The 27,143-nt window shown below is 42.3% G+C and overlaps 1 protein-coding gene across 2 annotated transcripts in view; it reads left to right on the plus strand.

The window, feature by feature from the left end:
• CACNA2D3 (calcium voltage-gated channel auxiliary subunit alpha2delta 3) overlaps positions 1-27,143 on the plus strand; it is a 790,245-nt gene that overhangs the window by 306,336 nt on the left and 456,766 nt on the right. For both annotated transcript variants that reach the window (XM_075183245.1, XM_075183246.1), the window contains exon 5: positions 11,823-11,882. In XM_075183245.1, coding sequence (XP_075039346.1) covers positions 11,823-11,882 — 60 coding nt within the window. The remainder of the gene's footprint in view (positions 1-11,822; positions 11,883-27,143) is intronic.

Here is a 27,143-nt window from a genome sequence, read left to right on the forward strand (position 1 = left end):
AGCATGTAAAGGATCTAAGGGCACTGTGAAAGTATGTTGGGTCAGGTCCTCTGTGTCTGATATAGATCCAGCCTCATCCAAATTTATTTTATCAAAGGGAAATCTTTGAGGGTGAGTATCTGCTAAACTAGTAGGGGATGGGGTAGTTTTTTTTTTATGGAGATTCCTATTTAAAGACTTATAGGGCCCGAGTCATTAAGGCAGACAAAGGAGTAAATGTTCTCTGGGATAAACCATGTTACAATACAAGGGGTGCAAATTAGTTTATTATTTTGGACATAAGATAAATACTGGCTGTTTTTTCATCTAGCACACAAATATTTGCTAGCTATATTATTACACTGAAATTTAAAGTTGATCTAAGACATGCCTTACCCCAACTATAAATCTGCCCCACATTTTAAATTTACCCCCCCCCCCCCTCCAATGCAACATGGTTTTGCCCAGGTGCAAATGTTACTCCTTTTTTATGCTTTGCTCTCCTTAATGACTCAGGCCCATAATATTTATGTATATGCCATGTTACTGTGTGTGGTATTAGGCTGGTGCATGGGTAGTTAATGCACCTCCTCACCTGAGTTTATTCACTGCCCTGGCTAAATCTTGGTGTGACCAGAGGGTACCCGCACATGTGGGTACTAGGGCAATGTCTCTAGTGGATGGTCACAGGTACAGTAAGGTGATATTGTAGTGTAACAGTTCTCACAAAGTTGGACACCAGACCATCTATATAAACATTAGAGATGCTCGGGCTCGGTTTTCTGAAAACCGAACCCACCAGAACTTAGGGGATCCGAGAAGGTTCGGGAGCCTTCTCGGTACTTTCGCGCGTCCTCGGATCAGAATCGAGGTAAAACATCATTGTTGCATTGTCAGATCTCGAGGGTTTTGGATTCCAAAAGTATCTCCCTCCCCAGGAGAACCAGCGCCATTTCTCACACAGAAGCAGTGTTCTTGTCACTCTCCATTCTCCAGTGCAGCGGCGGGCTGGGGCGGGGGTCAGGGGGGCATCGGTCCCCCGGGCCGCTCCGTCTGTCCCCTGTTCGGGCCGGCCCCCCCTCCCCGTGAATGCTTTGTTTTCTTTAATATTTACCTGCGGCCGCATTGCTAAACACGCGATGCGGCTGCGTCAGCGCACAGGCGGCCGCATCACATGACAGGCGATGCAGTCGCGTCATCAATGACGCGGCCGCATCGCCTGTCAAGTGATGCGGCCGCTTGTGCGCCCCCTGGACTGACATTCGCCAGCCCGCGCCTGCTCCAGTGACATTGCTCAGTGCCATTGCTCACACAGTAACAGAGGTAGCAGTATTCTTGTCACTCTCCATTCTCCAGTGACATTGCTCAGTGCCATTGCTCACACAGTAACAGAGGTAGCAGTATTCTTGTCACTCTCCATTCTCCAGTGACGTTGCTCAGTGCCATTGCTCACACAGAAACAGGGATAGCAGTGTTCTTGTCACTCTCCGATCTCCAGTGACATTGCTCAGTGCCATTGCTCACAAAGAAACAGGGGTAGCAGTGTTCTTGTCACTCTCCAGTCTCCAGTGACATTGCTCACACAGAAACAGGGGTAGCAGTGTTCTTGTCACTCTCCAGTCTCCAGTGACATTGCTCAGTGCCATTGCTCATACAGATACAGGGGTAGCAGTGTTTTTGTCACTCTCCAGTCTCCAGTGACATTGCTCAGTGCCATTGCTCATACAGATACAGGGGTAGCAGTGTTCTTGTCACTCTCCGATCTCCAGTGACATTGCTCAGTGCCATTGCTCACAAAGAAACAGGGGTAGCAGTGTTCTTGTCACTCTCCAGTCTCCAGTGACATTGCTCACACAGAAACAGGGGTAGCAGTGTTCTTGTCACTCTCCAGTCTCCAGTGACATTGCTCAGTGCCATTGCTCATACAGATACAGGGGTAGCAGTGTTCTTGTCACTCTCCGATCTCCAGTGACATTGCTCAGTGCCATTGCTCACAAAGAAACAGGGGTAGCAGTGTTCTTGTCACTCTCCAGTCTTCAGTGCCATTGCTCCTACAGAAACAGGAGGGGTAGCAGTGTTTTTGTCACTTGACAAAAATTGACTGGAAATGTCTGGAAAATAATGTTATCGAGGTTAATAATAATGTAGGAACAAAAAAAAGAGCCAAATTATGTGATTTTAGGTGAAAAAAATAGGTATTTTAGAAAAAATATAAGGATCCAAAACCAAAACACGGGGGTCAGTGAACATCTGTAATAAAAATAAACTATTTACACTTTTCTTCATTCCAGCACGATATTTGAGTTGCAAATAACACTAAAATAAATAGGTGTCAGTAGCTGATGGGAAGTGCTGACGCAATATTGCCATTTGGAGGAGTTCGGGGTACCTCTTGGTAAGTTTCCCCTCAATTTTAACATTTTTCTCAATTTAATTTTCTGAATTTCATTTTTTGTATGGCCCAAAAACAGGGACTTTCATTGTTTAAAGTTAAGACCACCATACTAGCAGAAGCGATGTGATGTGGCGGGTGGCTTTCCATACATTTGCAAATGTGCGCAACTGAGATTTCTGTATTTTTATGTACAAATAGAAATAGCAGCTCCTTTGCTGGGCATAGCAGTGAGCTGGGGGATATTTCTCTGTGTTTGTTCCTTACAAGACAACCCCACCCTTTCAAGCACCTGCTATGAACTTATAAATTGATTGAGCAACTTCCACTTCTGTATTGACTAAAATAAATATATAATCTCCTTTTTCACTCCAGCACAGTTAATCAGCCCTCCTGTAGGGGGAACCTCATCCAGGGGAGGGCTGGCGAATTTTAGCCCGGAGGGCAAGACTCGACTCAGCAGCCTATTTTAATGGGAAAAAAATGCAGGTGGCCCAGTGACCTAGCCCAGGGTAGCCCATTATTGGTCCGGCCTGGGGGGGCAGATGCCCCACTGCCACCAAGCCCAGCCTGCCCCTGGCCTTATATCAGGAGCTATAACACATGCATGTACATCATCACTCAGAACAGGTTTCAGTAATGAGGGCTGCATGCAGGAATCCCCCTCTTTCCTGAAGTTCTCTTTAAATGGTGCTCTCTGTCCTTATTTAAAGCATCTATGCTGCTTTGGCAGTGATTCTCCCCCTCCCACTAAATTGGTGCCTTGACTTACATTTATTTGTATACATTTTTATGGTGTTTAATCAATTTTTGAAAAGAAAATAATTTCTAACTCTCCACAAACCTCAGGAGGGGCCCACTGTGAGTCTGAAATTAGCATGCCAAGTATTCAAATCACACTCTATCTCTCCAGTACGGCCTCTATTCCTATCAGTCACCACTATACCAGTAAGTAGCGCTGAGAGCGGGAATGTGCGGGAAGGGGTGTGTTACATCATACTTGTCTACTCTCCGGGAGCCTGCCGAATTTTGGAGAGTCCTCCCAGACTCCCAGAAGAGTAGGCAACCTCCCGCACACTTGTGGAGGTGGGGCTTAATGACATGATTGTGCCATTAAACCCAACCCCCAGCTATTCAATTCCTTAAATTTTGACATTTTTTAAAAGAAGGGGGAACGGCTATGGGGACAGGATGGTGTTGTCACGCCCCCGATACTTATCACAGGACCTCTGTCCTCTGGGATCTCCCAGAGGACAAATTTAAAAAGTTGGCAAGTGTGTCTTACATGCAACCTCACATACTAATGATATTTCAGTGATTGCTGGGCAGAGCTTACACTCACCACCGTTTTATCAAAGGTGGATGAACCCTATGATTATACACAGATGTTTTCACCATTGATAGGACTTTATTTCTTCGGTCCAATACGTGAAGGGTCCCTGCCGGTGATAATACTGCTATAACTAGCTATAATCCTGAATGAAGCTTATTTAATAAGTATCACTGCAACAGCTGTTATGTTATCGCCATATAAGGATGGCGACACCAGACAAAAATATTTGTAAAATTGCGTTATGATTCTAATATAGCATTATATTCTGTATGCAGGGTTTTATATTTTAATAATTAAATTTTCAATTTTTTTTTTTTAGCTAGGTGTAAATCCCAAATATCTCATTTAACACTGGTTCAATGCGCAATGCGTAAAGATGTGTCTGATAATGGAAACCATCATTAACCCACTTGCAATGTTACCCTCATTCAGGAGTATTGTGGCAGCATTGCAGATTTCCCAACACTGACTGCTCCACTCAGTGAGTTTAATGCAAGTTAAACGCATTGAGGTCAATGGAGTGACCTTCATTGACCTCCTGAACGTGACTAAAAAATGCATTGATAATCCGCATGTCAAAAAGTTTGCGTTCGGCATGCAGTCTTGTTTGGCATTTGAACTTGAACGCCAGTCAGTATAAGTCCTTAGGAACATAAAACACCACAGAGGTTGTAGAAGAAATACCTAAAACAGTAACTGCTTAGATTTCTAGTTACTTTTCAATAAATAAATGGTAGTTCAGAGTAACAGGTTTATTTTAACCCTTTCCTGCCTGTGAGATGCCCTTACTGCCAGCAGTGAGAAATATTGATATTTTTTCTCTCCACCGTTGAACAAACAAACCCGTAATCCAGCAATGTCAAGAGGCCTGTGTGACCTTTTATTGGGTTTCTTTTAACCGAAAAGAGTGCCAAGCTGTTTAATTAGGATTTTGTTAGCTGTAAATAGAGTGCGGCTTTAATTGATATCATAGTTGTTTGAAGAGCTTGGTCCCAATAGAGATTGTTTTTTTTTTCTCTCATTCTGTTTCCTGCACAGAGTAATTTAGTGAAATAAATAAAACAGCGTTTGTTGGAGTTTTGTGTATTGGAATTAAAAAGAAAAATCCCTTGTTAAGTATCTGAATGTTTGAGACAACGAGAGGTTCACATTGAGCCTCAGACGCTGTGACCTAATTATGTGATTGGTTTTCCTAAGCAAACAGATGTCATTGAAGCAATATTATTCTCTGTGTTTGGTGGATGCAGCAGGAGAAGGCATTTCAGTGCAATGAAGCTACCGTGAGGGCATGTCAACTACTCATGGAGGCAGCCATTTTTTGTTGGGAAACCCATGTTCATGAGAAGAAACTTTATCAATTCACTTAGAACTAGTGACATCACTGAGGAATGTTGTGTCTCATGCCTTAGCACATACTTGCCAACTTTTCCTCGTTGGCTTCAGGGAGATTTCGGGGAGGTGGGTGTGCGGGGGCGGGGCTTGACAAATCGCATCATTTTGGCCCCGTCCCCTAAACGGTTGTCACAATTTTGGCCAATTACAGCAGGGGGCAGGGCTAAGATGACACAATATTTGCGTCATTAAGCCCGCACCCCGCAACTTATCTATTGCGGGGTGAGAACTGGGAGGTTGCCCTGCTCTCCCGGGAGTCCGGGAGGTCTCCCAGAAATACGGTAGTCTCCCGGAGAGTAGGCAACTATGCGTTAAAGAAAAGCAGTTAATGAAATTCTAGAGACTGAAATGTCTTTTACATTTCTGTCTCCATTACTGAAGTCATGTTGTCTTACCTGCCAGTCTTTGATTAAATCTTGGTCTCCATGAAAATGGCCACCTCCATAGGCATCAATACATGGGACATAGGACACAATTTCTGAACAGTGTCATCCTGTCACAGATGGCGAAGCCAACCACGTCTTGTACTGGCTCAGCATCAGGAAGAATGCCAGACCCTTCAGGGAGTGAGGGAGATCACCCCTATTTCAGGGAGTCTCCCTGACATTCAGGGAGAGTTGGCAAGTATGAGAATGGAGTTGATTTAGCAAACCTTCTTCAAAAAAATTTGTGGTGATGTGCACAGCAACCAATCAGATTCTAGGTGTCATTTTCTAGAATGCACTACATAAATGCTAGCTATAATCTGTTTGGTTGCTATAGGCAACACCTCCATTTTCCTTTTTAGAAAGGATTGATAAATCTGCCCTTAAATATTAGTTTACTCTACAAAATGTCTGCCTCCACTTTTGTTTAGCCATCACTAAAGGTGTCACGGCAATGGTAGTGCACCTTTGTAAATACAGCAATGATTTGTGCTACTACAGTATGTATAATATTACCACAGTTATACCAGTTTCTTATTTCCACAACCTGAAAATGTTTTCTCTGTCTGCTATTTAGGCTGCGTTTACAGTGGTATTTATCCAAATGCGTAATTATACGCATTAAACATTACAGCACATTACCTCTTGATACATGAGAAGTGGTAACTTGTTTTACAATGACAGCACAGAAGCCCGTTTTAGCTCAGTAGCAACAAATAGTGGATGATTAGTCCCATTTACTCGCTCTTGCCTTTTATTTACCATATTTAGTACAATTTTGATGCCTTGCCCCCTATGAGTAGTTAATGCAGAAATACGTGACTGTAATGTGCAATTGCCAGATTTTTTCTTGTTCTTCTGTAGAAATAAAATATTTTTCTTTAACATTACCTGGAAAATAAAATAGATTGGGGATTGTTCCAAATCTGTTAGCTATTGTCTTGCAATCTACATATTCTCCAATCCAATTTTGGGATCAACTAATTTCAAAGTGCATGCACTTATGATGGTGGAACATAAATTACAGCATGTGTAGTTTTCCTAAAATGTAACTGCTGCTATCTAGCACTGAGCTGTTACTGTGCTGCATTTCTGCATTGGCTATGTGCGGTTCCACCTGCTGCTATCTAACACTGAGCTGTTACTGTGCTCTATTCCTGCATTGGCTGTGTCCGGTTCCACCTGCTGTTATCTAGCACTGAGCTGTTGCTGTGCTCCATTCCTGCATTGGCTGTGTGCGGTTCCACCTGCTGCTATCTAACACTGAGCTGTTGCTGTGCTCCATTCCTGCATTGGCTGTGTGCGGTTCCACCTGCTGCTATCTAACACTGAGCTGTTGCTGTGCTCCATTCCTGCATTGGCTGTGTGCGGTTTCACCTGCTGCAATCTAGTACTGAGCTATTGCCGGGCTACATTCCTGCATTGGCTGTGTGCGGTTCCACCTGCTGTTATCTAGCACTGAGCTGTTGCTGTGCTCCATTTCTGCATTGGCTGTGTGCGGTTTCACCTGCTGCTATCTAGTACTGAGGTGTTACTGTGCTCTATTCCTGCATTGACTGTGTCCGGTTCCACCTGCTGTTATCTAGCACTGAGCTGTTACTGTGCTCCATTCCTGCATTGGCTGTGTGCGGTTCCACCTGCTGCAATCTAGTACTGAGCTGTTGTTGTGCTCCATTCCTGCATTTGCTGTGTCTGGTTCGACTTACTACGTATACTTTATTCCTGTATCTGCTTTGTGGTTATCAACACCTGTTGAACTTTGAGGACTGGGGCTCTGTTCTTGGCCCATTACTTTTCTCTCTGGGTAAACTCGTCTGCTCCTTTCAGCCTTCAATATCACCTCAATGCAGATGACACTCTAACCTACCTTTCCTCTCCTGGCCCCTCTGTCTCTCCTTTCCTGTGTGTCTGAGTGCCTCTCTGCCATCTCCACCTGGATGGATGGACATTATCTCAAGCTCAACATTTCCAAAACTGAGCTTATCAACTTTCCACCACCCCTATTCATATCCCCTCCTTCTATCTCCCTTAGGGTTGATGGTGTCACACTCTCCCCTGTTCCCAATGTGCACTGGCTATGGGTCATCATTGACTCCAGCCTTAATTTCACTCCACACATCCAGTCCCTTATCCTATCTTGTAACCACCACCTTCACAACACTGCCAAGATTGGTGTTTCCTCTCCCTGGATGCCACCAAGGCATCATCCATTCTCTTGTCATCTTCTGCCCTGATTACTGCAATCTTCTCCTCTCTGGCCTGCCTGACAAACATGTTACCCTGAAATCTGTCCTGAATGTGGCATCACAACTAATCTTCCTCTCCCAGCGCTTCCCTTCTGCTGTGCCACACTGCAATGCCCTCTCTTAGCTCCTAATTCCCTCCAGAATACAATTCACATTGCTTACCCTAACGTATAAAGCCCTCTTTAACACCTCCTCCTCCTACCCCTTGTCAAGAAATAATCCCCTATTCATCCACTATGATCTGTCAATGACTTTCTATTCTCCTCCTCACCTGTCACCACCTCACACTCCTGCCTTCAAGACTGTGCCCGCACTGCTCCCCATTTGGTACTCCCTGCCCTACCCAACCAGACTCGCTCCTAACCTCAAATCTTCCAAGCACTCCCTCAAAACTCACCTTTTCACACTACACTACTACCCGGCCCCATCCTAAGACAATTCCCTCCACACACTCCACCTGCCCCATCCACAACTTTACCTCCACCCCAATTATCTCCATTTTTACTCCACCCCATCCTAAAAAGCTCTCTCCTCTCGCTCCAGCTAACTCTTACTCTTGCTTCCCTGCACCCCTGTTGTCTCTGTTTACTTCCCTAATCCTTTTGAATGTTAACTCTCACAAGATTGACCAAGGCTACTTCCTATCTGATCATCCTCTCTTCTTTGTTCTAGTTTTGCCTTCTAATGTAGTTGCTTTCTCCATGTCACTTGATTTTTACTAATTCTTCTGTTTCTCTTGCCCCTTACTTATCTGTATTTTATTCTTGCTAATTTTTGTTGATTGTATGGATTCTGTGGCGACATAGAAATAAAATACGATGATGATGATGGTGATGATGGTCAACAATATTAAAGACATGAAAGTTCCTGAGCTATGATTGTCACTGTGCATCCTACAGCAGTGTTTGCGCAGCGCTGCATTACAACTCATCAGCTTCTCATTTTGTATTTGCCATTCCGGTTACTTGAGCCCAGATTACTACAGGTGTCAATGCTGAACTTCTTCCAGCTTGTCTACGTTGCCGGTAGATATTGATCCGATTGTTTTTCATCACAGACATAGATTTGGGACGTCTCTGTGCTTTGAAATTGACCAGTAGTTAAGTAAAGTGTAGAAAAAAGTGGATAGTTCTGGGAAGGTCCAGCACTTTGTGATGGACCTACACCAAGTTCAAGAGTGCCCCTAACGATCATCCTTATCTATAAACCTCACCTAAATAATGAACATTTAACCACATTTCTTCTTTTTTATGGTGCTTTCAGAAAAAGCTCACTCTCGCTTATGAGTATTGAGTTCCAAACCATTATTGTGTACACAACCATAATGTAGAAGCATAAGAGGTCAATAACAGCTTATTAAAACCCATAAATTTCATAATCTTTTGTCTCATGTTTGAAATTGGATGCGCCAATCTATAAGAATAATTTTGGCTGTGTGGATAATCTATCCGTTCTGCCGAGGATTTCACTCGCTATCAACTTTCCTATATTACATGCTAAAATTGAATTTATCTCATTGTCTAACTCTGGTTTTCTGCTCTGTTGCATTACATTTAATTACACAAAACACAGGTGTTTTTATCGTCTAATTGTAAGCTAGACATTGAATTAAAGTCTAGTGGCGCCCAGAAGGTTAAATATTATTACATTCACAAAGGACATTATTAAAAATGTATAACTAGATTTAAAGTAAAGCAAGAGATATGGATATTGTTAGTGTTGATTTAAATAGATCTACTTATTATATCAATCTAAATTTTAGGAATAGAACTAACGCTTTTTGCAGGCAGAAATAGCAACACCACTACTAATTCCAGGAAGTGAGTGCAAGAGGTAATGTGTTCCCCATAATAGTTCCAAATTAGGAATTGAATATATTTGGACTACTTTGTAATTGTAATAATAAAAAACATTATACAAAAATAACTGTTCAGCGTATATGATAAGAACCACGCAAGGCAGTCTTGGGAGTATATTTACTAAACTGCGGGTTTGAAAAAATTGAGATGTTGCCTATAGCAACCAATCAGATTCAAGCTGTCATTTTGTAGAATGCGCTAAATAAATGAGAACTAGAATCTGATTGGTTGCTATAGGCAACACCTCCACTTTTTTAAACCCGCAGTTCAGGAAATATACCCCTTGGTCTTACATACCTGTAACTGCATTTAGTACAGGGGCAAACAGGGTTTTAGAACTCTGCAATTTTACAACTATGACATTTTGAAATGAGAAAACCTCCCACAGTGTAATATATTTTTAATAATTTTTTTAGATACACTCTCTAGAAGAGTGTATCTAACATGTACTCAAACTTAAAGAAATCCCACAAGCTGCTCTGTCCTTGGAGCACAATTTTCAGGAGTTCTTCTATTTTATGGAATGTTAAATACAGTACTAGAAATTGTATCTTACTAGGCTAGAGGGGGTGATATTTATGAAAATATGTTCCCACGTGGCATCTCAGCTCTAAGTAACAAAACAAATCCCCTCTCCACTAAGGCAGCATAGTATAACAAAACCCATATCCTCATCAAATAAAAGTTAATGTTTCAATAAGTACATCAGCACATTCAGAGAGGTATTGATCATATTCATGTAATAGAGCTACACAGATTAGTGATGTCCCGCTGTAATCTTCTAATGGATTACAGTGAAATAATGCTGTAATTGTAGTTTATAATAATGTTTACAGGCTTTCCATATAATGTGATATTGATTCATTTGTCTACCTATCATTAGGTGACTCAGTTCTTTGTCAGTTCTAGAGATGGTAAGGCTTCAGTATCGAGCAATCATTGCTCTCTAGTCTCCATAATTTCTATGAAAGTCATTCTGGCCTGTCAATTGACATGGTTGTAATCACTATTTGAACTGCCCTGTAAGCAGCAATGCATGATGCAGCATTTGTTTAACATGTAACTCATGGTACATGTCACAATACGTGCAACATTTCTATTGTCAAAACACACTAATGTTCTCTTTTCATTAATGTACATTGGTTACAAATACCTGTTTACCACTTCCACATTTGTAATAATAATACGTATCAAGTAATGATAATAAAGTTTACGGGCCTGATTCATTAGTGATCTTATCTTGTGCAAAAGTTAAGATGCTTATTTTTAAGAAGAAACGGAGAGATAAGAGTGAAGTTAAGATGGATTTTCATCTTAACTTAAGAAAATCTTCACTTAAGCTAGGTACACACTACAGAAATTTCAAGCAACTTTTTATGCCGAGCGATTTTACATGCGATCGATGTTCCGATCGCTCGGTCCATGGACTGCATACACAATAGCCTTGTTTTAGACGATAAAGGGAAGAGCAGCTGTCCCGTTAGCAACTTTTTACAGCTATGTTGTCGTGAGCAATGACTGTAATTTCGTACTCACTGTTGTGGATCGGTCGGAAACTTATACACACTACACAACGGAGACGAGATTGGAACGAAAATATTAAACAGTACGACCAAGCAAATGAGGCGACAATCGTCCATTTGGGCAGACTTTCGACCATCGTGTCACTACACACACTGACCCGACTTTTGAACGAGCGGTCGTACGTCGGCTGGTTGAGCCGATTATTGGACGAAAACCGTGTAGTGTGTACCCAGTTTTACGCAGTGGATTTTGCTTCTTATCTTCCTTTTCTGAGCATGCACAGAGTAGATTTGCTTAAGATAAGCAAAAAACGGCAGATAAGATCACTAATGAATCAGGCACTACATTTTTAACCTGAAAGTGCAAATTAATGACTCTCCCATCTATCTGATATGGATGCCCCTCCAGGTACTTGTATCCAGTTGAGGTTCTCCCCTATTTAGTACATAGAGGAAAAAGGTGAGATAGTTGAAATTGTCCGACACTCGGCTTCCCTTTTATAGAAAATTTGGTTCCTACATATGATTTCTTACAGATATACTGCTGACTTGTTCCTGATGTGTTATAATCTATATTGTGTATGAGGAATGCTGAACTAATTCCTGCCTGAGTTTTGAACTGTCGTTATTGATATCTATGCCGCTAACTCCAGTGTTTTATCTTTTCTTCCAGAGACTTGTTGAAGCAGCAGAGGAGGCTCACTTAAAGCACGAATTTGATGCTGATTTGCAGGTAAAGAACTCTTCGCTGTCAATGTTTGGGATTTCAACTATGATAACTGAAATGATTTACTTCTTTTTTATGTGATTATTTCCATTGACTTTTTATATTGAATTTTATTTATGATAGATTAGTTATGCAGCTTTCAAACATCCATCCAAGATAAATAAATAAAATGAAGCATTACTATGATAATTCAGAGTATTGACATCTTTGGCCATCAATCATTTAAAGGAAAACTATTGTCATGCCATATTTGTGAAGATTATTGTATAAAAATGAATATAATTGAATAGTGCAATGTATGCCACTAGAAAAATTTTACTATTTTGATGTTTAACATTTAGTTCTGATGCCTCTTCTCTTTACTAGATTATAGCCAGCTATAGGGCTTATCGCTGCTTTACCCAATATATAAAAGAAGTAGCCACCGGCAGTGGCGGACCTACATTTTTAGGGCTCTGAAGCTTGATCTGTTATGGGGGCCCCTTCATAACCAGCATCAATAGGGCAACATCCAACAAGGTCCAAATGCAAAGCTCTCGAGGCCCAAATGACAGAGAATGGGGTGGTGGGGTGGAGTAATTGAAAATAGACCATACAGTGAGCCCCCTCCCACTAGCAACGAGGTCTGGGTAACCGCTGTTGTGTTTTTCAATGGGGTTGCTCCATAGCAGATCACTACCATTTTTTTAAAAAAATTAACACCATATTTCAGATTTTGATTAAAATTGCTATCCTGGGTTATCTCACAAGTCACTGGTGTGAACAAAAATTTTCTAGGTTATGATTCTATTACTAAAATAACCTTATTTTAATAACACCCCCCTTAAAAAACTCCACTGATTTGTTGAAAAATGCACTCTTTTAGACAAACAAAAAAGGCAAAAAAAAGTTGCTTCAGGGCCCCTCCAGGAATAGGGGCCCTGAAGCTTAAGCTTCATTAGTTTCATGGTAGATCAGTCACTGACCACCGGCAATAATACTGGGATTTTACGCCTGCTTTCATCGACGAAGGTCTTTTTAGTATGGGAAAGCCCATTTAAAGTATGGTAGCGCTTCTCCTGAGATGGCGATAACAGACCAAAAGCATTGAATAATGCATTTTTTAAAATGAAATCTTATTTAGACTTTATTTTTGAATGTTGCTGCCTTAGTGAAGTCTGAACTTTCAGTTTCACTGCACATGCGAGAGTAGGTGGTGGTAGTCAGCATATATCCATGCTGACTACCCTGACAAGTCTTACCCCAACGTCTTCACACTGAAGGGCTACTTCCCGACGAGGCTCCAGGATGACTGATGTGGCAACCGACTGGCAGCAAACGCGATGAATGAAGAACCCGGCGCGTCTTGAAGACGTCACTGGCAACAGCGACGCTGTTATCGGTGCTGTTAAGGGGGAAATATAAGTATGCGGGCATGGACAATGTACTTTATAAAGCGTTGTACATTGTCCATGCCCGCATACTTACATTACCCTCTTAAGAGCACCGATAACAGCGTTGCAGTTGTCAGTGACGTCATCAAGTCGCGCCGGCTTCTTCATTTATCGCGATTGCTTCCAGTCGGTTGCCACATCAGTCGACCTGGAGCCTCGTCGGGAAGGAGCCCTTCGGTGTGAAGACGTCGGAGTAAGTCTTGTCGGAATAATCAGCGGGATAGTCTACCTAGTTCACGCACAATCGAAGGGACTGGCCCGACGAAGCGGTAGGTTAGCTCAGTGCTTTTGCAATATTTATTTGTTAAATTGCAGCAGTGATTGATGTTCTGCCACACTATGAGACATTTTGATAAATGTGCCCCTTCCTCTGTTCCCTCGCGAATCGGACCCAGATCCAACCCTCACCAGAACTCTGAACGATGACAAACAACAGTCGATTGTGTGCACTACTGAAACAACAACTACTACCCTGAATTCTGCATTATCTGGATTGCTGATGCTTAGGTCCCATGGGGTAGAACCTGACAGTGTAACTTGGGCCCCCAGGGCTCTCTTGGCCCTAGACCAGTACCTATGTTGCCTAGTAAGCAGTACAGAACTGTCCACAACCATACATTATAAGCCAGATCAGTGCATCTGCATCTCAGTCTTATTCTGGTACCTGCGCAGAGAATAAAGTTGATATGGTGAAAGTCCTTGTATTAGCTGTGGGTGATCTGTATGAGAGGTGCATTATACACCCCACCCCCATCCCCCCAGCTCTCCTCATTTAATTTGGCTCCATCAGACAACGTTAATTCACTGTGAGCTAATTTTCTTTTGTTTTAATGCAATTTAAAATTCTCTTATTTGGTGCCTGAAGGCAATTTTTCCTAATAGAAACTATTATTGCAAGTCAGTGTTTATCTTCAGACAGTGGTTTTTTTTATTAAATAGTTATTCTTTCCTGCTTAGGAGAATTTTGGGACATTCACATATATTTATCCCCTACAATTGCCACGCAAGACGGTTTGCCAATTTATTTTCTTTACATATTTTATCAGACCTAAATACCAATTTTACAGGGATAGAATGAAATTAAATAACTGTGTGAAGAGCAGATTGGGACAAAGCGCTGTGAATTTTAATTAATGGTTTTTGAGTCGTGGGGCCTCATTTACAAAGCACAAAACGCCCTTGGCGCAGTGCAAATTCCCTTTGGTGGGGCTGTGCGCCTCAGTTTGCGTAAGAGCTAGCTAGATTTCCGCCAAAGTGCATGGTTTTGTGTAAGCTTGCACGGGCACATGGGCAAAATGCTCGCTCCGCAGAGGTTTTTAATATGTGGTATGTCAGATTGGCACAAATGGGTATAGATGTGTCCTTGTTTTATGGAGCATTGCAGAAATGAGACTTCAATTTGCAGAGTGAGATTATTGCAACTATATAAAGGGGTGTTCCTCTTTCTTTGACATAAATGTGAATATATTACAAATATGATTTTTTTAGGATATATTAATTTTATATTATTAACTTTTTTTTATTTCATCCACTTTTTGTCCTTCATTTTTCTTAATATCAACTGCCATACAGAGCCAATATCTTTCAGTAGCTGTCACGTTCTTGGTTTTTGCACATTAACCGCACAGTCTAACTTTATACCTGTTAACACTCAGCTCTAACACGGTCATTTGATTTAACCACAGTCATTGACAAAATAGTCACAGTTGCAAAAACACTGAACACTTCATTTACATAATAAGACAATGATGCATGATTGCTTTTTGTATATTGTATTGTGTCCCTTGAAATGATGGCGATTTTGTTGCAGATTACGCTTCTTTCATTCTGTCAATAGGCACACACCGGGATGTTCTTTGTGAAATAACTTTTGTATTAAACAGTGCAGTTATCTCAGCATACAGACAAATCACATCCTGCATATAAAACCAACATGAGAACAAAACTAGATAATTCTTTGTACAACAGAGTACATTGCTATAACACAGAGTGACAACACAGTAACCCATTTAGGAACAGCTCCACCTGCTGTCCCTCCAATGTAATCACTCAAGCAACATTAGGTCTGAGTCTGTTGTAGTATCTCAACATCCCTTCTCAACAAATGAAGCTTTATCCACTAGACCCATCTTTCTAGATAGTCTCTGATGTCTTTCTCCAGATGATGGCTTGGTGAAAATATCCTCTATTGTAGGATTTTATTAATCTACAAAATGGTTCGGCAGGAGTTGTATTAGTTAAGTTACTTTTTCCAACAACTCTGGCTCTCAGCACCACCAATTTGTATTCCGTAATTTCTGTAAAGTGGTTTTCCTCCACACTACGCTCCCTCCTGATCAATGCACCGGTCACTCTGCCATTTTGCTCCCACCGCTCTTCTCCAGGAGCTTCCACTCTGTTCGGGTGCAGCCTGCACCCCTCCTCCCAACGTCCACTTCTGAATCCACTTTTCAGCTTCTCTTCCTGGTAGGTCAGATATTTCTTCCCAGGATGTGGTCCACGAATATTAATTGCATTAGCTCTATATGAGAGGCACACAGGTGCTTTACCTTTGTTTCCCACTATTGAGTGCCTTACTTCATCTGCTGTGCACTCCTTTGTCTCTTCATTAGTGGCATCTGGTTTCCAGTTCATTTTAATCTCCTTTTCAGTGGCTGTCTTGCTTGTGTCTTTGGAGTTAGTGTTCTCTTCTTTATCTAGATCTGCTGGGATCATTGCTTCATTTCTCAATTCCTCAACAAGTGTCACAATGTTGCTTAGTTACTTTTTCTGTTTTTGGATTTAAGATTCTGCATGGTTTGGAACATTCACTATACCCAACAATAACCCCTTCCACTGCCCGGTTCTGCAGTTTACTGCGTTTTTCTGCGGGAATGTAGACAAAAGCTTCACATATGGAGTTTTCTCCACTGTTCTGGAGAACAGTCTGTTCTGTAAATAAGTGGCAGTCATCGCGGCTTTGCCCCAATATTTTTTCAAATCGTTCTGAATATGTTAAAATGCATCTGATCGTTTCAGTCAGGGTTCTGTTCTTCCTTTCAGCTACCTCATTCTGTTCTAGTGTGTCGGGTACTGTCTTGTGGTGCTGTATGCCGAGTGGTTTTAGGAAGTGTTCTATATTGTGTTCTGTGAATTCACCTCCATTGTCGCTGCGAAATGCATGTGGTTAATTTTAACCTAGGTTTTTGCAGGGCCGCGAGCAATAATCAGCGTTAAAATTACTTTACTAACGGTAATACTGCTCACTTTTACCGTAGTAACGGTAATAGTGCATAGGCCGCGTTATTCCTAGAATAACACGGCCAAATTTAATTGGCTCCAATGTGTCCATGTGTTCTTAATCTCACCTATTGTTTTGCAGTGTAAAGGCAATACAGCATACTTGCCAACTCTTCCGGAAAGTCCGGGAGACTCCCGAAATTCGGGTCAGTCTCCCGGGCTCCTGGGCGAGCTGGCATTTCTCCCGGATCCTGGATATCACCGATAATCGCGTCATTTGACGCGATTCTCGGTGAATCACGCCATTTTGGAGGGCGGGAGGGGGCGGGGCGAGGCCAAATTGTCGTGATTGGCCCCGCCCCGCCTCCTCTCGCCCTTCAGTTACGCCCCCTCTCCCGGAAACTTGTTTGCAATACAGGTGTTCTTCTGCTGTGCCTACGTTGATTCCATTCTGAATAATGCACATGTAATCTTGGAATTTGATATCCTGCCTTCCAATCTGCGAACATATAATACATCTTTAATTGACATTAGTAAATTACTGCAGTTTGTATTGGAGCATCATCATCATCACCGTTTATTTATATAGCGCCACTAATTCCGCAGCGCTGTGCAGAGAACTCATTCACATCAGTCATATGTGTCATCAGTCAGAGCATATGAGCAGACCATGCCCTATATCTTCCGCAGTGATACTGGTTCCATCTGTAATATACATTGCTACTTTATGGGGCGTATTCAATTGTTGCTCCGGCCGCCGGAAAAACGAGCGCGTTAAAACTATTACCGTTTATACGGTAGCTACTCGCTAAATTTCATCTCGCAGCTGAAATTCAGCGAGTAAACTACCGTATTAACGGTTTTTACGCGCAAGTTTACCGTATAAACGGTAATAGTTTTAACGCGCTCGTTTTTTGGCGGCCCGGAGCAACAATTGAATATGCCCCTATGAGTCATATCAAGTTCAGTGAAGAAATCTCAGCTACTTGTCATGTGACTTGTCACTCCTGAGTCTATGGGTCAGATGAGTTACTGTCCCTTTAAAAGTTCCACTCCACTTGTTTGTGCATATGTCTGTTAATGTAGTTTGAACTCTCTGCTTGGACCTTTTCAAAAATAGTTTCTGTTTCTGCTTTGCATATTAAACAGTTTCTCTTTAAGTGTCCAATTTTCTTACATATAAATCATGCTCTTGTTTCCCTATTATGCAATTGGAAATCTGTAACTTTAAGGACTTTTTCTGTGCCACTTTCCATGTTATCCTGTGTAAAAAAAAAATTGCGCTGATATTCATCTATCACTTATGTAGTTTCTGTATTCCATCCCACATATCCTTAGGAGTATTCTCATATCTTATATGAATTAGCTGATCATCCACATGCATGTCTGTTTTTCTTGTCTCATTCCTGAATATTAATCTCTGGTCTCTCTGTGATTATAACTTCCCACAAGTCATCTTTAGATAGCATCCTTTTGACTTTAAATTTCCACAGTTTATAGTTCTCATTAGTCAGCTTGGTTACTGCTAGTCTAAAGCTGGGTACACACTACAGGTTTTTCACCTGATTACTGGGCCAAGCACACGATAAATGACCATTCAGCACGATATCTTATTAGTGTTTATGCCCCAAAGATGAACGGTTATCATTCCAAAGCTCATTGTATTATTTGATTTGTTTTTATAAACGGACTAAAAATCTTGTTCAACGAAAAAACAATGTCGTTCCAATCCTGCAGTGTATGTGCACTCACGACAAGAACTCCATAGAGTTTATGGTTATGGTTATGACAGATGAAGAGCACAGATCTAATGCTAAATTAAAGGATAAATCTTGTAAAACTTGTACAGTGTGTACACAAGATGGGGACTTTCAGTCATTGGTAAAATCGTTAATGATATTGCATCGGGAAAAATTTTCTGTAGTGTGTTCCCAACCTATAATCTGTGCTGCCTGCCATTTTCTTCCCTTTCTGTATATCTTTATTCCTCTGAGGTATAATACTGGGTTAATCACATTTTCTGTGCAGATTCTTTAAGGGATGTTCCTTCTGCCTAGGTCTTTGCAACTGGATTCCTGGTCCTTGTGACTGAGTTCCTGGTGCTTGTGACCGGATTACTGGTGCTTGTGACTGGAATCCTGGTGCTTGTGATTGCATTCCTGGTCCTTGTGACTGGATTCCTGGTGGTTGTGACTGGATTCCTGGTGGTTGTGACTGGATTCCTGGTGGTTGTGACTGGATTCCTGGTGGTTGTGACTGGATTCCTGGTGCTTATGACTGGATTCCTGGTCCTTGTGACTGAGTTCCTGGTGCTTGTGACCGGATTACTGGTGCTTGTGACTGGAATCCTGGTGCTTGTGATTGCATTCCTGGTCCTTGTGACTGGATTCCTGGTGGTTGTGACTGGATTCCTGGTGGTTGTGACTGGATTCCTGGTGGTTGTGACTGGATTCCTGGTGGTTGTGACTGGATTCCTGGTGCTTATGACTGGATTCCTGGTCCTTTTGACTGAGTTCCTGGTGCTTGTGACTGAGTTCCTGGTGCTTTTGACTGGATTCCTGGTGCTTTTGACTGGAATCCTGATGCTTGTGACTGGAATCCTGGTGCTTGTGACTGGATTCCTGTTCCTTGTGACTGGATTCCTGTTCCTTGTGACTGGATTCCTGTTCCTTGTGACTGGATTACTGGTGCTTGTGACTGGATTTCTGGTCCTTGTGACTGGATTTCTGGTCCTTGTGACTGGATTCCTGGTCCTTTTGACTGGATTACTGGTGCTTTTGACTGGATTACTGGTGCTTTTGACTGGAATCCTGGTGCTTTTGACTGGAATCCTGGTGCTTGTGACTAGAGATTGGACTTTTATGTGACATTTAATTTAATCACGGTGCAGCTCCCAAAGGTTTCTCTGCCTTTTTTGCACATCAAGGTGAAATTTTAGTTTGCGTAGGCTGCTCCCGAGTGCAGAGAGAAGGAGTTTAAATTGATGAGCGCTGGAAGACTATTAAGGTACATTGATGCAAAAGTCTGTTGTCTCACAAGAATGCAGCCTTTTTCCAGTTTAGCAGGAATTAGTGCCTTGTGAATAATAGTCAGTGCTCATTAAATATCAGTTGTGCAATACCTTAGTGAAGCTACTGATTCCTAGTGAGTTGATAGGCAGATTCCTTATGAATATTGCACGCCTCCCAACATTTATCCAGGCAAATCAGGACAATGAGGCCCCGCTCACTTCCCTGTAAGCACCGCCGCTTTAAACGTGCACAATTCTGGACTGTCTCACTCAAATTGGGACTGTTAGCAGGTATGACATTGGTTCTACCAACAAAATGGTTCTACCTCCACTATGTGCAAGTGATAGGTGCTTTAAAAAACGCAAAATCTGGCCAATAAAGGGGGGTATTCAATTAGGTTTCCGGTCCGCGGTAACGCGCGTTACCATGAAAAGTGTGCAGTATTGACGGTAATATGGTACCGTAATAATGTAGATTTTCCTTTGCAACCCGATTGGGTGGGCACGAAAATCCACGCTATTGCGGAACCATGGATTTCCTTTTCGACCCGTTACCACGGACCGGAAACGTGATTGAATACCCCTCATGCGGGCAGCACGGTGGCTTAGTGGTTAGCACTTCTGCCTCACAACACTGGGGTCATGAGTTCGATTCCATGGCCTTATCTGTGTGGAGTTTGTATGTTCTCCCCGTGTTTGCGTGGGTTTCCTCCGGGTGCTCCGGTTTCCTCCCACACTCTGAAAAATATAATGGTAGGTTAATTGGCTGCTATCAAATTGACCTTAGTCTCTCTCTCTCTGTGTATGTTAGAGAATTTAGATTGTAAGCTCCTATGGGGCAGGGACTGATGTGAGTGAGTTCTCTGTACAGCGCTGCGGAATTAGTAGCGCTATATAAATAGCTGATGATGATGATTTATTTTTTGTACTAAAAATAGGCTGATTATTTACTGACATCTCTAACAATCTGCAGCGAATTGCCCTGTTTCTTTTATCCTAAACAGCAGGGCTTCTTATAAGTGGGAATGGATGGTAATAAAGCCCCTATAAGAAATATTATGCAAGAATAGTGTATCCTTAAAACACAGATGTTTTTTTTTATCACACAAGATATAAAACAACAAGAAAAACAAGGAGGTGCAGGTGAAGTGGATTAAAATGAAATTCAGTTTTATGACAGTACATGGATCCTTGGTGCTGAGTCTTGCTGTGGGACCACTGTGAGGCAGCGATATCTTTGCATCGCCTTGTGTTGTTTATTGCATCTACGGTCCATTAACACTGATCAATTGGTAATCTTCATCTCAGCGACCCCTCAGCAACCTTGTGTGAGATTGTTGTTCTTCATCAAATATCTCATAGCGCCCTTGGCTTCAAGTAAAATAATGATGGTGATGATCGCGGTGTTCAGTCTGGATCAATGAGGAATTTCTAAAGATCTCTGCGCAATACTCAGACATGATGTAAAATAATGGCTTGCCCGCTATGTAAGCCAGAAAAGATTTGCAGATTTCAGTAACCTTTGCCAAATCCTTTACAGAAATAAGAGCGCTATCTTTGTTTTTTTTATGTTTCCGTTTAAAAAAAAATATTCAGGGATGAAAATAATAAAGAGTCACATAATAGTAAAATCACGTTTTCTAAACTAAAAACTGTGATCATCCTTTAATAGCTGCATTTGAAAACATTTAAACATTTACAATTTTCATATCAGAAGCTGATGTAGTCACAAAACGCAGGGAGAAAATTACTCATTTCAACACACATAAAACCATAACGCAAAGTGGCATTACTTCAGTGCAAAATAGCATGGGTACTTTTACATTTCAGAATGAAAACTGTAGATCAAAAAACATGATAATATTATTCTATAATGAAACCAATGCAAAATAACGGCACCCAGTAATAATATGTAAACACAATAATGACATACAGTAATGCATGTAGCTAACATAGTAAACAGCACAATGCAGCATACCATACACAGTGTACAATATAAACGGGGACATACAGATAAGACGGACTGACAGGAGACAAGGGGTAGATTGGACCCTGCCTGTGAGAGCTAACATTCTAGACATAGGTCATGTTTTTTTCCTACGTAACATGTAATAGGAAAGTTTAGCCATTTTGGGTGGAGAGCTATGAAGAGCATGGAGGTGGAGCAGGGGTGGACCTAGACTGTTTTACTAGGGGGGGGGTAGTGCTCCGCCCCCTTTTTTGACGGCCGCACAATACATTCATGTGCCTGTCAGCATAGACCGGGCATGAGCGCCTGTCACCAGTTCGCCCCGATTGCCCCCCCCCACCTTGGATTCACCTGTAAGGTGGAGCAATATTCTCTTTCTCCTCAGAAACAAGGTGACAACTTCTAGCACTGCCACATGTGTATAGAAGAATATCTTTGAGAAAAGCTTCTCATTTTTGACCACAATTACACTATCAACGGGAAATGGAAAAGTATATATGCAATGCAAGGGAGAGTGGGCAGAGCAGTAGCACCAAAAAAATGCATACAAAATATTTTTTTAAACAATGCTTGTAATAACACATAATACTTTAAAAAACACAATAACTTTTTATGTATTTTAACATACTAGTGTTTTTAATGTATGCTAAATGGAATCGACAAAATATGAGTTGTAATGTGGGTTTTTTTTGCCATAAAAATGCCCACGTTAACATACTCTAATCCTTTCTTGGCTTTACTCCCTCATCCAGGGCTCTATTACCAGATGGTGTGGGCAATTTTCTTATTTATAATACTTTATATAGTTTCACCCACAACGCAGCACAAAATTATTTAATCTCTCTATCTATCTGCCCCATTGGAGCTAAAAGTACACACATACTAGAGTCTGTTTTTGTCAGCAGTCAATTAACTTACAAGTATGTTTTTTGGACAGTGGGAGGAAACTGGAGAACCTGGAGGAAACCCACTGATTTAATACATTCAAAACAAATACTTGTAGGCCCCATACGCTCATGCCGTTCTGTACAACACTCCCTCACTCCTTTACTAGGCCAATCGGTGGAATAGGAAAAGGAGAAACCGAATAGGAAACAAGATGGACGTGTGAATCATTTCCTATAGAGTGGCGTTTCTCACCACAATTTCACTGCACAAGTTTTAACTACACATAAGCCGCCTTGTCGTTGATCCAAACCACATAATGCCCTTGACAAGTGTCCTCTTAACTAAGAAATAAAGACACGAGAGACTTGCTTGGCGGAGAAAGGTCACGACATTTATTGAAATAAATGAATATAAGAGGTGGTGAAGAAAAAAGCACGGCCAACCGGCTACCAGTCAACTACAACTATAGTGACCAAATGCTTCCAGGCGCTTTTAGGCTATGAAGCCCCACTCTACCTTGTTTCTCTCAGTAGCTGGGACGCGCCCACACAGGCGGTGCCCCATATGCACCCCAGAGGGGAAGTATTACTAACAATGAAAATTACTAACAAATTTGTCATTTATGGCTGCTAATTGGCGTGATTTACCACCATACTGAGACACTTCTGAAAGAAAAAATGCTGGTTATTCATGGCTTTACTGTTGCCAATGTTAATACATATTTGCCCACTCTCTGAAGACGACATCTGGGAGCTACCTGGGGGAAGTGAGTGTTTCGGAGGTGGGGCTATGCAAATCGTGCCATTCTGGCCCCGCCCCATGACATAATGATGCAAACGTGTCATTTTACAGCGGGGCCAAAAGCCGTGATTCCCTGAGACTCTCGGCATTTTGACTCTAATTCTGATGCCGGGAGGATGCCATACTCTCCCAGGAGTGCGGGAGACCTACCCGGAATCTGGAAGTCTCCCGGACATTCCAGGAGAGTTGGCAAGTATGTGTTAATAATGTTAGATTGGCTACATGTTTGTCTGCCCCCATTCCACTTCAAACTATTATACACTTGATGGAGACACCGGAGTTGAATGTACTGAAACACTCTTTTTCTAGTAACCTCCTAATGCTCTGATTAGCTGCGGATTGTTCTAACACCACCCACTTAATTTCCTGCATGTTATTGTCTCCCCAGTTTTGAAGAAGGAACGATATACCGTATTTCCCCATGTATAAGGCACTCCCATGTATAAGACGCATCTTAATTTTGGCCGTGAAATTTGAAAAAAAAAATATTACGGTAGTTGTCAAAAAGTGTGCGGAGATTGCAGGGTCTTGCTGCCGGCGGCTGCACACTATGTGCAGGTCCGTTCGGCAGAGACGGGCTGGGAGAGTGTGCTGCCCGGCTGCTCTGATTGTGCGCTCTGAATATCATAAAGTACACCCAAAAAGTAAACAAAATGAACATATAAGTTCTGTGCCCTAGGCAGGTGCCTAGTGTTCCTGCTGGTAAGGACAGTCAAGCCATCAAATAGAGATTCCTACAGCGTTGAGCCAACAAAGATAAGTCACAGGTGATTAATGGTAATGACATGTCTATGTGTTAACTTCTACCTCTGGAATCAAGTGTTAGTAGCAAGGATTCAGTAAAGCTACAACGATTGTACCAAAACTGAAAAAAAAACAAATTCCCGATCAGCATGCCGATTCATGCGTACATGCTGTAGATGTTTTAAAAGATTTACCTCAGACGTGTGTTCTTCAACTGTCATAAGCTTCATCAGAAAAGTGCATGACTGTGTAAGCTCTATGGCGATTCTGATAGTGAGTGCATACCAGGGCCGGACTGGGACTAAAAATCAGCCCTGGCATTTAAAGCACACAGGCCCACCTCTGTTGAAAAAAATGTGTGCCGCAGTGCAGTGGCGGTGCCGCCAAGGGCGTAGCTACATTATGTTGGGGGCGTGGTCAAAATGGTGCGTTGATACATACATTATAATAAAACATTACATTTATCAGACCCTCCCCATCCACATTACGCCACCCCCCCAGATACATTATGACACCCCCAGCCCACTATGCTTCTGATGCTGCTAACATTCCTGTAGAGTGAGCAGGGAAGCTCTTAGTTTCACGAGATTAATAAATCTCATGAGACTTAGAGCTCCTCGCCTTGCTCTGCAGGCTGTGCCCTGTCCGGGACGGAGCACAGATCCTCCTGCTGACCAGAACTGGATTAAGGCTCGGGGGCCCGGCACTTAAGTCATAGGGGCTCCTATAATGTAATTTGGCTATTAGACAATTTTTTGACAAATACACAGGCAATACTGTGTGCACTACTGTTAGGTGCACGCAGTTCTGCCTTAACAAGCAGTACAGTGTGAAGTAGGACATATCTCCCAACGGTTCTTGTAGTCAGACCAAATCCTGACTAAGCGGGACAGTCACCCACCAAATTCAGAACAGTTGGCAGACTGTCCTGGTCTCTCCTACCTGTCTTGTCATGGTCACCACTTGTGGCTGCTGGTGTCTTTAGATCAGTTGCTGCTTGTCTGGATCCTGGAATGTTGGATGCCCTATTAGGAGAAAAAGTACATGAGTAAATGAAATTTAGCCCTGGTGTTAAATCAATATAGCATCCACGTTTTAAAATTAGGCCTCACTGCAGCCACTCATTAAAATACTAGTATTCACATTTGATAAATAAATCTATTTCCCTCCAACTAGCCCTGACATTAAATAGCATTCCCATTTAATAAATAAAACTATTTCCCTCTCTCCAAACAACCCCAGCAAGAAATTAAATAGCATTTAAGTTTAATAAATATATCCATTTCCTACAACCACCCCAGGCATTAAATAACTCATAATCACATTTAATAAATAGACCTCATTTTCCACACACAGCCCCACATTCAATTAATAGCTCCCAAACCACCCCAGCATAAAATTAAAAATCCAATCACCCCATCTTAAATTGATAGGCCCCACTATTAAATTGCCCCTCCACCCCCCCACAAATTGAATAGCACCCAATAATTAGCCCCTACTTGCAATTCACCATTAGATTAACCAGCCTACCTCCCACATTATATTAAGACCCCCCCATCCACACATTATAGTCATACACCGATCCCCCCCCACACACACACATTATAGTCGTACGCCGGCCCACACACACACATTATGGTCATACACTGACCCCCCCACACACACATTATGGTCATACACTGACCCCCCCACACACACATTATGGTCATACACCGGCCCCCACACACACACACATTATGGTCATACGCCGGCCCCCACACACATACAATAGTCATACCCTGTCACACACAAAACATACTAAATTTTCACTGTCACACACGTACACACTATAATCATACCCTGTCACACACACATACTTTACATACCCTGGCACCCACATACTTTACATACCCTGGCACCCACATACTTTACATACCCTGGCACCCACATACTTTACATAATCTGGCACCCACATACTTTACATACCCTGGCACCCACATACTTTACATACCCTGTCACACACACATACTTTACATACCCTGGCACCCACATACTTTACATAATCTGGCACCCACATACTTTACATACCCTGTCACACACACATACTTTACATACCCTGGCACCCACATACTTTACATACCCTGGCACCCACATACTTTACATAATTTGTCACCCACATACTTTACATACCCTGGCACCCACATACTTTACATAATTTGGCACCCACATACTTTACATACCCTGGCACCCACATACTTTACATACCCTGTCACACACACATACTTTACATACCCTGGCACCCACATACTTTACATACCCTGGCACCCACATACTTTACATACCCTGGCACCCACATACTTTACATAATCTGGCACCCACATACTTTACATAATCTGGCACACACATACTTTACATACCCTGGCACACACATACTTTACATACCCTGGCACCCACATACTTTACATACCCTGGCACCCACATACTTTACATACCCTGGCACCCACATACTTTACATACCCTGGCACCTACATACTTTACATAATCTGGCACCCACATACTTTACATACCCTGTCACACACACACACTTTACATACCCTGGCACCCACATACTTTACATACCCTGGCACCCACATACTTTACATACCCTGGCACCCACATACTTTACATAATCTGGCACATAAACTACCCCCCCCTCCCTCCTTACCTTGTGCGCTCCGCGGCGCGCTGTGCAGTCTCTCCTATCACATGGGACGGCACCTATCACGTGGTGCGCGTCCCATGTGACATAGCCAGATCCATTCATAGAAGAGGAGGGGAGAAGAGGACGCGCGGCCACCAGGAAGTAAGTAAACAGCCGACCCCATTTCTCAGCGCACAGACTGTCATGCAGGAATTCTGGCATGACAGTCTGTGCGCTGAGCGATGGGGCCGGCCAGCTAGCAACCGGCCCATCTGGCCATCGGCCCTTCTGGCATTTGCCAGAAGTGCCAGATGGCCAGTCTGGCCCTGGTGCATACACACTGCAGGACCGGAACGACATTGGAACAAGATTTATAGTTCTGCTGAACAATCAAATGAAACTTTGGAACGACTATCGTTCATCGTTTAAGTATACACACTAATGCAATATTGACCTAATCGGTCGTTTATCGCTCAATAGACCCAATACCCAAAACCTGTAGTGTGTACACAGCCTAACACAATCAATTGAAAAGAACATTCGG

This window comes from Mixophyes fleayi, chromosome 8 (assembly GCF_038048845.1).
Source record: "Mixophyes fleayi isolate aMixFle1 chromosome 8, aMixFle1.hap1, whole genome shotgun sequence".
Classification (NCBI taxonomy): Eukaryota; Metazoa; Chordata; class Amphibia; order Anura; family Limnodynastidae; genus Mixophyes; species Mixophyes fleayi.